At 39.1% G+C, this 13,293-nt stretch overlaps 1 protein-coding gene across 3 annotated transcripts in view; it reads left to right on the top strand.

Moving 5' to 3' along the window:
* Positions 1-13,293, top strand: part of CYP39A1 (cytochrome P450 family 39 subfamily A member 1) — a 102,797-nt gene that overhangs the window by 12,512 nt on the left and 76,992 nt on the right. For 2 of the 3 annotated variants that reach the window (XM_003833200.5, XM_063605302.1), the window contains exons 3-6: positions 623-797; positions 2,316-2,465; positions 3,812-3,905; positions 9,201-9,308. In XM_003833200.5, coding sequence (XP_003833248.3) covers positions 623-797; positions 2,316-2,465; positions 3,812-3,905; positions 9,201-9,308 — 527 coding nt within the window. The remainder of the gene's footprint in view (positions 1-622; positions 798-2,315; positions 2,466-3,811; positions 3,906-9,200; positions 9,309-13,293) is intronic. The other variant, XM_008958685.4, reaches the window with a different exon arrangement.

Here is a 13,293-nt window from a genome sequence, read left to right as displayed (position 1 = left end):
CTCTGAAATGCTGGGATATGTAAAATATGTTTTTAATGTATCTGGACTGTAGATTTCGAGGGAGAAGGGCTGAAAATACCAGCTCTCTTAATCACCCATTTATAGATTATCCCTTAAAGTGAATAGATTTCCATTATCTCACAGAATACGTTGAATCTTTTTTGTTTGTTTGTTTGTTTTGAGATAAAGTCTCTCTCTGCCACCCAGGCTGGAGTGCAGTGGTGTGATGTTGGCTCACTGCAACTCCAACTCCTGGGTTCAAGCGATTCTTCTGCCTCAGCCTCTCCAGTAGCTGGGATTACAGGTGCCCGCCATAGCCAGCTAATTTTCCTATTTTTAGTAGAGACAGGGTTTCACCATGTTGGTCAGGCTGGTCTGGAACTTCTGACCTCAAGTGATCTACCTGCCTTGTTCTCCCAAAGTTCTGGGATTACAGTTGTGAGCCACCACACTCAGCCGAGAATAGGTTGAATCTTTATCTACTTTTATTTATGGGAGGTGACCTTATGTACTGAGAGGACTTTGGCTGTAGTCCCTGCTGACCAAATAATAGTAGATATATATTGACTGTGTGTTTCAAGCAGTTGTTGCTTATTTTGAAAATAGTTTTCTTTGTTCATAGCATCAATTCCAAAGAATGTCTTTTTAGCACTGCATGAAAAGCTCTATATTATGTTGAAAGGGAAAATGGGGACTGTCAATCTCCATCAGTTTACTGGGCAACTGACTGAAGAATTACATGAACAACTGGAGAATTTAGGCACTCATGGGACAATGGACCTGAACAACTTAGTAAGGTAAATAGATGCATTAGTATGATTTAGTCTTGCTTTTTGTTTAAATAAAAAAATTGAAACCTATAGATTGGACTTCAAACATTGTCAGGTTGATTAATGAAATCTACCTAACTAGGCTATTAAGAGATTATTTTAATCTTTTAAATTATTTTTTTTTGAGATGGAGTCTCGCTCTGTCACCAATCTTTTAAATTCTAATTCAGTGTAGCATTTCTATTTTATGGTGAGCAAACAAGCCAATACAGTCATTGTAATACATTTGCAGTAATTTCTCCTTAGTCATTCCATACATTTGTGTATAAACTACACGGATTTTCTTCTTATAATTTTCATACTTCCTGTAGAATTTTGATAAAACATTCAGTGCAATTTGCTATTATTAGAATGAGAGGACGTTGAGAGGATAGGGGAGAGAATGGAATCATAAAGTGGTGAAAAAAGTCCAGGAGATGTTTGTGTTACTTAACAAGTGGCTCAGGCAAAGTCAGTGTAGGCCTCAGGACTGAGCCCCAGGGTCCTCTAGTAAGGGAGATCCCAAGAGACAGGGAAGAGCAGCAGACAGAGTCAGCCCCATTCTGAAGCTTTCTGGAAAAGTTAAAGTCTGGGCATGGGAGACATGAGAAAATTTCCCACATGCATAAAGAGATTTCGTAAGTTGAAGTTACCTGAGTCACTTTGCCATCTCAGCAGGAATCCTGGAATGCCCAAGGCAAGACTGAGCAGTTCAGACTCAGAATGACAGTGAACATTTTGTTAGAGGTCCAGTAGTAGGGGGTGGAGGGGGGACACAAAAACAAACAACCAAATTTAAAAATGTGCTGAAGCATACCCAATATCTATAACAAAATGAAGATATTGAAATGAACAAAATATTCTTGGATATTTTTGAAACTTTGGGTGGAGGAGATTATGAAGGGATGGTAAATAAAAATTAAATAAACAGTATTAAGTGTTTTAAGGCATGTTAACAATATTTTATATTCTTTATCTTAAGTATGCTACAGTAATCACTTTATTCTCTTAATGGTGAAACTTACTGATGATATGTACTATATTTCAATGGGCAATAGTTTGAATTTATGGGATCCTGTGAGAAATTAGGAAATTTGGTGACCAATATTGCCCTGATTCTTTGTTGTTGTTGTTGTTGTTGTTGTTGTTGCTGTTGCTGTCTAAAGGCATGGACTATATCTTAGCTACTATTATTTGCTAAATAAATTGTTGAATTGTATTAGATCAGTTTCTTTATTATCTCATATTTGTCAGAGTCTAATATGCTTGTTTAGAAAGCATTTAAATATCTTCAGATAAATCAAACCACAGTTTCAGTTTCCCCTGTATTATCTTGACCACAGTAAGCAAATATCAAAACTTCTTAAGAGCGACTTTTTCCCAAGAGAATCTGTCACCTATTATCTGCTCCCCATATATTGCTATGAAATAATGCCTTGCTTTGTATCCTTTGCCTTTCTTCTTTGGTCTTCGGGTCTGACTTTCTGTGTGTTTCTGTCTTTGTAGACATCTCCTTTATCCAGTCACAGTGAATATGCTCTTTAATAAAAGTTTGTTTTCCACAAACAAGAAAAAAATCAAGGAGTTCCATCAGTATTTTCAAGCTTATGATGAAGATTTTGAGTATGGGTCCCAGTTGCCAGAGTGTCTTCTAAGGTAACAGTTGTTTCCTATAATTAATTCATTGACCAAGCTTCTCTCAGCAATTCAACACCTCTCATTTTTCTGTTCTAAGTAGATGTAACAGCAGTTTAAGTGGGAGAGAAGCTGTTTCTTATGACCTGTTTGTTTTTGGTGTCTGTATGTGAATTGAAGGAGGACCAAGGAAGAGAGATGCTTTTCTTATTGTGATGAACAAAAACAAAAGAGAGAAAGAGATCGATGGGATTAAGAATTTATTCTGAGGTCTTTTATCCCATGTACAGCTTTTTATTATTGCACTCATTGCTACAGTTAAGATTCCTGCTAAATCATCAACCTGAGCAGTCTCAGAATCAGACACTGTGCTCCTCATTCTCTCTGAGGCAAACATGGGCGTGGTTAAATGCATTTCTCACAGTTGGTTCAGACAAATGTTTGTAAAATGAGGCACATGCAAAGTAACTGCATGATTTTGAAATTTCTTGGCATTGGCTCTATGTCTTTCTCCATATGGGTTGCCATAACAAAGTATCATAGACTGGGAGGCTTATAAACAACAGAAATTTATTTCTCATCGCCCTGGAGGCTGGAGGCCTGAGATGAGGGTGCCAGCATGGTCACGTTCTGGTGAGGGCTATTTCTCATTGCCCTGGAGGCTGGGGGTCTGAGATGTGCGGGCCAGCATGGTCATGTTCTGGTGAGGGCTCCTTCCGGGTTGCAGACTCCCAATTTTTCACTGCATTCTCATGTGGTAAAAGGGGCAGACAGACTCCCTGAGACCCTGTTCATAAGGTTAGTACTCCTTTTCATGAGGGCTGTAGCCTCATAACATAGCTACCATCCAAAGACCCCCACCTCCTAATGACATCACCTTGGGGGTTAGGATTTCAACATATAAAGATTTGGGAGAGACACAGACATTCAGACCATAGCCTACGTAGACCATTCATCTACAATGGTGACTGTTCAGACAAGATTTAGGAGATGAGAGCCAGTTTGTTTTTCCCGGCTTAAGTCAGCGATCGGTTCTGTGCATTGGGTTTTCATCCTCCTGCAACTTACAGCAGCCACAGTAAAGGCAGACCAAGCAAGTGTGGGTTCTGCCTTCTTATTCAGTGCCAATCCAGTAGGACACCAAAGTTTTATTTACAAAAGACACTAAAATGTAGTTGCTCTGCCTCCCCAACTGTCTTTGTGGACTAATCATTCCGAAGGTAGACCTTCCATGAAATTATACCTGAAAATGAAGAATAAATTTGGAGAACTAATTTTAATTCCACAGACATCCCTTTTTTATGCTGTGACCTGTTATTCCTAAAGTGCTTTCCAATTAATTTCTATATATATTTTTTCTCATGTAGAAACTGGTCAAAATCCAAAAAGTGGTTCCTGGAACTGTTTGAGAAAAACATTCCAGATATAAAAGCATGTAAATCTGCAAAAGATAATTCCATGGTAAGTATTTCTTACCTTTCTTTGCTAATGTAAAGATAGTAATAAATTATTGTTGTTAAAATATATTTTGCTAAAACACATGAGATTGATTAGATACCATTTTTGTGTCAACCACTGTACTGGACATGTTGAGATACATTATTTCACTGTTACATCATCACAACAACCTATGTAGAAGAGGTATCCTATTCCACATAAGAAAAAACCAGAGACAACGAGCAAAAAAATACAATTCCGATGTTCTGTATTGATTTCTGTGTTATCATACAGTTGGCTGTGTCAATAGCGACAGGTGAAACTAATGGCAAATTAGGAAAAACAAAGCTCTACAAAATAGGCTTTGTTGTTGATGCCACTACCGTTAGTTGTTTCTTCAGATGCAAGGAAGCAGAATAGTATAATTTAAAAAGCCAGGCACTAGGAACCTGTGCCCTAAGTGTTATTCCAGATCTGTGGTTCTTCAAATGTGGCCCATAAACCGACAGCACCAGCATCACCTGGGACTCACTCAGTCAGAAACTCTGCAGTAGGCCAGGCATGGTGGCTCACACCTGTAATCCCAGCACTTTGGGGGGCCGACGCAGGAGAAGTGCTTAAGCCCAGGAGTTCGAGACCAACCTGGGCAACATAGCAAGACCTGGTCTCTACAAATAATTATTAAAAAAAAAATTAGCCAGGCATGGTTGCACACACCTGTGGTACCGGCTACTCAGGAGGCTGAGGTGGGAGGATCACACTTGAGCCTGGGCAGTGAAGGCTGCAGCAAACCCTGATTGTGCCCCTGCACTCCAGCCTGGGTGACAGAGTGAAATCCTGTCTCAGAAACAAACAAACAAACAAACACCTCTGAGGTAGACAATCTGCTTTAACAAGCCTTACCTTTGGTTCAGATGCTTGCTAATGAATGGTTCTCACCTCTGCCTCTCATTAGAATCACCTCTGGGAGCTTTTGAAAACTGTCTGAGGCCAGGGTCTGCCCACAGAGACTGGGTTTCATTTGGTCTGGACTGTCTAGGCTCAAATCCAGTCACTGGTTATGTAACCTTGGGCACAGTACCTAGTCTCTTAGCCTCAGTTTCCTCACCGCATAAAGTTGTGGGAATTAAATGATTTAATTTTTGTAAAGCACTGAGAACAGAGGACTGGATAGGAGCTTATCATTGTTATCATCATTTAAAAAAACTCTTCAAATATTTTTATATTTAAAGATGGCATCAAAAGTTTTTGTTTGTTTTTAGTTAAATAGCAAATATTATCACAAACAGCTTTGCTTAAAACTAGAAAGGAAGATGGCCTTAGGAAAAAGGACTATGTGAATGTTTAGGTATCTCCTTCCTGAATAAAGGGAATAGGAAGCCATACTAGAAGGCCCTTCATTGACAAACTGTGTTTCAGCTAATATTTTTGTTGTATAAACAACCCAGAGAAACACACATGTTCTTTGCATTATTTTCCAGGACTTAGGGGCAAAAGCACATGTATATAAAAGATGTATCGAGATAGATCTGTAATCTATGGGCCTAGCAAACAGAGTTTTTAAATTCCCAGTTAAAATTCCCTACTAAGGCTGGGTGCTGTGGCTCACGCCTGTAATCCCAGCACTTTGGGAGGCCAAGGTGGGTGGATCACCTAAGGTCAGAAGTTCGAGATCAGCCTGGCCAACATGGTGAAACCTCATCTCTACTAAAAATACAAAAATTAGCCTGGCATGGTGGTGTGCGCCTGTAATCCCAGCTACTCAGGAGGCTGAGGCAGGAGAATTGCTTGAACCTGGGAGGCGGAGGTTATGGTGAGCCGAGATTGCACCACTGCACTCCAACCTGGGTGACAGAGTGAAACTCCATCTCAAAAAATAAAAAAACAAAAAGAAAAAAAAAAGTAAAATTCCCTACCAACAATACCTCTAGAATAGCATTTATTTTTCTTACTCTGAAGAAATGAGGTATTTTTAATCATAGGTACTCTTAACTCCCTATTTGTATTAGTCCGTTTTCATGTTGGTGAAAAAGACATACCCGAGACTGGGCAATTTACAAAAGAAAGAGGTTTAATGGTTCCACATGGCTGGGGAGGCCTCACAATCATGGTGGAAGGCAAGGAGGATCAAGTAACATCTTACATGGATGGTGGCAGGCAAAAGGAGAGAGAGCTTGTGTGGGGAAACTTCCCTTTGTAAAACCATCAGATCTCGTGGGACTTATTCACCATCACGAGAACAGCACTAGAAAGACCTGCTCCCATGATTCGGTTACCTCCCACTGGATCCCTACCACAACATGTGGGAATTCAAGATGAGATTTTGGTGGCTTCATAGCCAAACCATATCATTATTTGAATAAAAACAAAGTTTGAATTCTGCTGAAGCTAATCCAGTGTTTAAAACTTTAGGAGAGAATTCAACTTGAACATCCATGAGCAGTTTAACTTTATTTTTTTACGTATTGCGTCTCTGTTTTCCTCTAGCAGTGTTCACACTGAGCTTGTGTGTTTGTGTGTTTTGTGTGGCAGTGGCATTTTTTTTTCTTTTTTGAGATGGAGTCTTGCTCTGTCACCCAGGCTGGAGTGCAGTGGTGTGATCTCAGCTCACTGCAACCTCTGCCTCCCAGGTTCAAGCAATTCTCCTGCTTCAGCCTCCCGAGTAGCTGGGACTACAGGCACATGCCACCACACCCGGCTATTTTTTATATTTTTAGTAGAGATGAGGTTTCACCATATTGGTCAGGCTGGTATCAAACTTCTGACCTCGTGACCCACCTGCCTCGGCCTCCCAAACTGCTGGGATTACAGGCGTGAGCCACCGTGCCTGGCCGAGCTAATGTTTTTATATTAATATTAAAAAAAAGTGTGAGCTAAGAAGAAATTTAAAAGATTTTGTTGTCTTCAACTGCATAAATAGATTTCAGTGGCCTAGTGAAGCAGAAGACTGGGTAGAAGTTGAGTTTCATTTTTAAAAAATATATACACGCTTTATTGCATCATTAATGTAAAATGTGATTTCTTCCATGTTATTTTAGATATATCTTAAACTAGTGTTTTTCATTTAAAATTATTATTGTGTCATAGAATATCAAAATAATGAAATATATCTATAGGATTTTCATGAGGTATAAACTTTGTCCTGTGACAACTTACATTATAACAGAGACAAGCAGTAAATGAAATTCATATCTAAACTATTTTCAATTCTGCTAATCCATTATCACAAAAACAGTAATAAGACATTAGCTAACATTTTTGGGGTGCTTACCTTGTGGCAAGCATAGTGTTACATATTTCACAAGTAATTTCTTATTTATTTTCACAACTTTAATACCAGGAAAACTGAGGATGTTAAATCCAGAAAGCTAGGGATTAGAGTAGTTAATCCCTTGAAAAATTACATGCTTTAGTAAATAATAGCATCAGTCTGTATTTTATAATGTATTTTATATGCTAGTGATTGAATAGTTTTTTTTTTCTTTGTCATAGTATCTGAATCAAAGCTACTATGCTGTGGTACATTGCAGTTCTCCAAATCCCTAATACAAGAGAGTTGTGATTTGTGTCTCTAAGGGGGCCAGTATAGCATAGTGGCTTAGAGTATGGGCTCTGGAGTCAGAGCTAGACTCACAGGGTTGGGATCCTAACTCAACCACCTTCAAGCTATATGTCCCTGGCAAAATTCCCTAACTTTATTGTGTTTCAGTTTCCTCATATGCATAATGGTGAAGATAATAGTATCTGCGGGGAACCACAGACACTGGACCCTATTTGAGGGTAGAGATTGGGAGGGGGGAGAGGAACAGATAAAAACAATTATTGTGTATTAGGCTTAGTACCTGGGTGATGAAATAATCTATAACAAGCTCCTGTGACACGATTTTACCTATAGAACAAACCTGAACTGTACCCCTGAACCTAAGAAAAAAAAACCTGACAAATAGAGCCAGGGAAGGTCATGAAGAGAGGGTTCTCATGCTTGAATGTGTGATTTAGAAAAGAAAGAAAAGAAAACTCTACAAAAACCACAAACCTGCACAAAGACCATCACAGCCTACACAATAATACTTCTACAGGAACACCTGTCTAGCAACTGGCCTGTCCAATATTGTTATTGATCTTTGTAGACAAGGATAATGATTGCACAACAATTATGTAATCCTTCTCATTTTTTCCTTTAAAAATTGTTGTCTTCCTTTAACTCTCTGAATACGCACATAGTTGACTATTGCATGCATTTTCCCGTTGCCATGCTCTATTCTCAAGTAAACGTCTTTTCTTAAAAATAAAAAAAAAAGATAGTAGTATCTGCATCTTGGAGTTATAGTGAGGAGTGAAATGGGTTAAATACTTAAAACAGTACTTGCCCTTAGCAAGCAGTGAGTTGATATTAGCTCCCATTATTTCTATCACCTAGACATAAGTTATTTAAGATTAAAAGTAGATGAGTAACTTAATGAAAATGTTACAGTGTCTGAATTTTTTCCCATGATGGAGAGCCATCACTGGCAAAGACAAATCTGGGGAAACCGCCCTATGAAGAAAATATTTTAGTGGGATTTGTTTGGTGACTTGAGAACAACATGTCTTGAGATGGGTAGCCTTGGATGGGGCCCTGCCCTGAGCTGTCACTGTTCAAGTCAAATGTCAGTTCTCTGTATGGTTTTAGAGTATTGTGGTATTTGTAATATTCTGGCTTGGCAGTTCTGTCTCCCATGGTGAATGGGCTGAGAATCTGTATGGTGGATGGGGGTGTAGTTTTCTCCTGAATGCACCAGAGGTGTGTGTTTCTCTATTGCTTGCATTTTGCTAAGAGCAGAGGTTTATAAGACAGGGATTCCAGAGCAGTGTGGAGGGCAGAGATAATAACACACAATTTGCCAATTCAGTTTGGTAAAGTAGAGATCCAAAGTGCATTTTACCCTCTGAAAGTTTTTATTTTAAGCACTTTTTAGGTACTAACTCATTTAATTCTCACAATAATCCTACGAGGTAGGTACCATATTATGAACATTTTATGGATGAGGACACAGAGGCACAGAGAGATTAAAGTAGCTTGTTCAAGGTCATCCAGCTCTTAAATAGCTGAGCCAGGATTTGAACAAATGCAGTGAGGCGGTCAAGCTCCAGAATCCCTACTCCTAATTACCATGCTACAGTAAGGACATAAATCCCTTCACATGCTTCAAACTGCAAAACCTGGGAATGGCAGAAATGATATCTTTCATATTAAAGAAAAATACATGATCTCTTGTTTATTAACATCAATATTTGTCACATAGCCATGGTTTGGCAATATTTATTTCTTTTAAACAGACATTATTGCAAGCTATGCTGGATATTGTAGAGACGGAAACAAGTAAGGAAAACTCACCCAATTATGGGCTCTTACTGCTTTGGGCTTCTCTGTCTAATGCTGTTCCTGTAAGTATATTAGTAAAGTATGAGTTACATTGCTCTCCACTGTCCTTTCATCTTTTTTTCCTTCATTTCTGTCTTCCATTCTTTTTTCCACTCATTACTCATTATGGAAAAGAAAAAAACTACAGTGGATTTGGTTGTGAGATAAAAACCAAAACTGAATGCCTAATGAAATCTGATTGGGTTACAAAGGAGACAAAACAGATCTCAAGCAAATTCTGTCCTCTGAAAGGCAGTGTGTAACAGGATGAGGGAAAAGCTTGCCCTTTGGGGCCAGTTGTAGACAACATCTGTTTATGGAACACTTTTTGTATGTATGCCAATGTGCTCAGTATTGGTATTGAAAAGATGAATAGGGATTGGCCACATGCTTTTATTGGAAAGAATAAGTAAATGGATAGTTTCAGGTAACTTGGGCTTGGATCCAGACATCCCAATTCGTAGTTGTAGACTGTCATGGTGGTAATTTAAATTTTCTGTGCCTCTATTTCCTAATAAGAGATAATGTACTATTTTACCTAATAAGGGTAAAAAAAGGGATAATGTACGTGAACCTCCCACTGTGGTCTTAGAACTTGGGTGCTCAATAAATGGTAATTCTCATTTCTCTACAAAGTTGTTATGAGGATTTGATAAGATAAGCCTAGCTGGTATCAATGAATATTAGCTCTTTCTCTCCATTTGTACCCATTCTCCTTCTGTGTGCCATTGCTGTTTGCATTGCTTAGCATTATGGTCCTACAAGCTTCCGCATGAATGGTGCTGGTGAAATTGGAACTTTCAACACTTCTAAAGAGAGGCAAGACTTAAAAAACTGTTTTTTGTGTTTTGTTGTTGTTGTTGTTGTTTTTGTTTTGTTTTGTTTTTTTGAGATGGTGTCTCATTCTGTCACCCAGGCTGGAGTGCAATGGCGTGATCTCGGCTCACTGCAACCTCTGCCTCCCGGGTTCAAGCGATTCCCCTGCCTCAGCCTCCTGAGCAGCTGGGATTACATGCGTGAGCTACTGGGCCCGGCTAAAAAACTGTTTCTTTTAAAATCTGTCTTGAATTAGATTAGAGCCATGAGATTTGTCTGTCACGTCATGTTCAGTGCAAACAGTTTCCTGGGCCAGGAGGTTCTCACATTAGCCTAAGATGCTACTTATATTATCTGAAATTAAAGGGTAACTTTTTAAATATACTTGTTTTCCACTAAACAGGAGGATTTAACCTATCCATAATGATATGTGTGGGCATTTTTCTTCCTTTTTCTTCTAACAGATAGAAATGAGGAAGATGTTTTAAGTATTATTTATTTAGCCTTACTTTTATAAAGGCCTAGGTTATTAAAGGCTTTCTCAGTCCTGATATTCTAGTTTCCCTTAACTCGTTGAAAAATTTACTGCATAAAGAGAAGGGATAGAAATTCTGGCCTCTTTTCTCAAAGGTATGTTAGCCAGTGGAATATACATTTCATCTGATATGGTCAAGTAAAAATAGTCTAAACCCTTCCCCTTCTTTATGTACCTATAATATTCTTCTCTGGTTTTTCCTTAAATAATATTCTTGGAAACTGATTAAGCTATAGCAAAATTGAAAAACAAACAGCAAAACAACTCTCAAAGTAGCAACAAAACAGGCACTCCTGTCAAAGAATTATTTTTCAATATCTTGTTAGAAACATCCCCCGGAAGAAAGACACACAAAGCCCCATTGATCTGACACAGGGGAAGTCGGTTCTTTGGAATTTGCTCTTGGCGCTGGTCTGAAAGGATTTAAATCATTCATTTCAGAAAGAAAGTGTCTGATGATTAGAGAAGATTCCATCTCACTGGCTCTTGTTGGCACCTCCAAGAGGCAGCCTGGTGAGCAGGCAGAGATCCTGGAGAGGCTTTAGAGTCAGATCCAAAGCCAATTGCCAGCACTGGGTAACAGTGGGCCAATTGTTTAACCTGCCCAAGCCTCAGTGCCCTTATCTGTAAAATGGGATTAATGCTATACCTACCTTAAAGGGTTGTTGTAAGGATTATTTTGGTAAGAAATAGATTGTGGCTAATAGCACCTGGTTCAGCATAGGTCTTCAATAAATGCTAGTTTTCTTCCCTTACAAAAATTATCTCCCTAGTTTCAGTCAATCATTATTTTCAATGGCCCATTAATACTGAACATAGGCTTCCAAATATTTGATGGCTCAAAGGCCCCAGAGTGGGAATATCCACTGCTGTTCTGCTTTAGTGACCTTTATTGCTGCTGAGAATACCAGAAGCCCTGCCAGAGGTGTAGGTGGTGGGGCCTGTCTTTTCCTGGAGCCCAGAGTATATCTATATCTCCTTTCTCCTACTTTGTACTCTGCCTCAAGGCCCATAGGACTCAGAGCTCAGGCTTCAGATGGGTTAGGCACTGGGTCACTAGGAGGCTCCATTATGGCCCAAGATATTAACTATAATTTATGAAATTATTTTTATGGGAAAACCATTTCTAAGCTCCAAGAAATTTCTGACTGCCAAATGATTTTTTTAGAAGATTTCTCCAAACCAATCACAAAGCTGACATTTTACCTTTTTTATCTGCTGCATCTCTTACATTCTTTCTAAATACTTTCAGTAGCAATTGCTACCCCATCCCACTCTCAACTCCCACAGTATTTATTTTTTGTAACATGTGTTTGCTCTCTCACTGTCTTGTAGATTTCGTTCATTTTTCTCCAATATGTATTCATATGCCCAACTAAATGTGAAAATACTTTGGACAGGAATTATCTCCCAACATATTTGTGTTTACCATGATTGGTAGAAGACTCTCTGGCGTGGTATAAAGACTCCATCAAAATCTCTTTTTGAATAGATAAATCAGTACCAAAGAACACACTCAATTCGTCTTCTCCTTGACACAGCAAAGATACAGAGTTTTCCTCCTTGCCCTTTCTCTCATTTGTTCTTACCTCTCCAAAACAATGGAATGACATTATGGTGGCTGCTTCTGCAGTTCAGTGAGCTGAGTGGCCCTTCTTCTTCTTGCCCATCTCTGACCTTGGACTTGAACTGTTTTACAAAATACTAATTGGTACTGTTGGGAGCAGTTTTCAACCCCTTTCCCAAATGTGGGTGCAGAAAGACCTCAAAGTCACTTATTCTTGCTTATTGATGTAGTAATACATATAAACTTTTATTAACTATTTTATATGCCTTTTTATCTTTTAAAAATACTTTGGCTTTTTTAAAAATAGAAAAAATTTTAAAAACTGTAATCTGTTAAGGAAAAAGGAGACATTAAAAAAAAGTGGCTAACGCCTGTAATCCCAGCACTTCGGGAGGCCGAGGCGGGCGGATCACAAGGTCAGGAGATCGAGATCATCCTAGCTAACACGGTGAAACCCTGTCTCTACTAAAAATACAAAAAATTAGCCGTGCGTGGTGGCAGGTGCTTGTAGTCCCAGCTATTCGGAAGGCTGAGGCAGAAGAATGGTGTGAACCCAGGAGGCAGAGCTTGCAGTGAGCCGAGATCGCGCCACTGCACTCCAGCCTAGGCAACAGAGCGAGACTCTGTCTCAAAAAAATAAATAAATAAATAAATAAAAGTAACAGCCATTTGTAGTTTAGCTAAATTCCTTATGTTTGTCATTTAAAAAGTAGTATCCAATTTTATTGAATCTCTAAAGCTATATTTAGGCACATACAACTATGAACATCCGTTTTGCGTAACTGAAAATCTAAGTAATATGGCTTGGCTCTGTGTACCCACCCGCATCTCATCTTGAATTGTAATCCCCACATGTAAAGGGAGGGACCTGGTGGGAGGTGATTGGATAATGGGGACAGTTTTCCCCAGGCTGTCCTTGTGATAGTGAGTGAGTTCTCATAATATCTGATGCTTTAAAAGTGTTTGACCATTTTCCCCACCCCCTTCTTCTGCCACCGTGTAAGATGTGCCTTGCTTCCCATTTGCCTTCTGCCATGATTGTAAGTTTCCTGAGGCCTCCCCACCCATGCAGAACTGTGAGTCAGTTGAA

The sequence above is a fragment of the Pan paniscus genome, chromosome 5 (genome assembly GCF_029289425.2).
Source record: "Pan paniscus chromosome 5, NHGRI_mPanPan1-v2.0_pri, whole genome shotgun sequence".
Lineage (NCBI taxonomy): Eukaryota > Metazoa > Chordata > Mammalia > Primates > Hominidae > Pan > Pan paniscus.
Note: the sequence above shows the minus strand (reverse complement) of the source record. Positions and strands in the feature narration are given on the sequence as shown.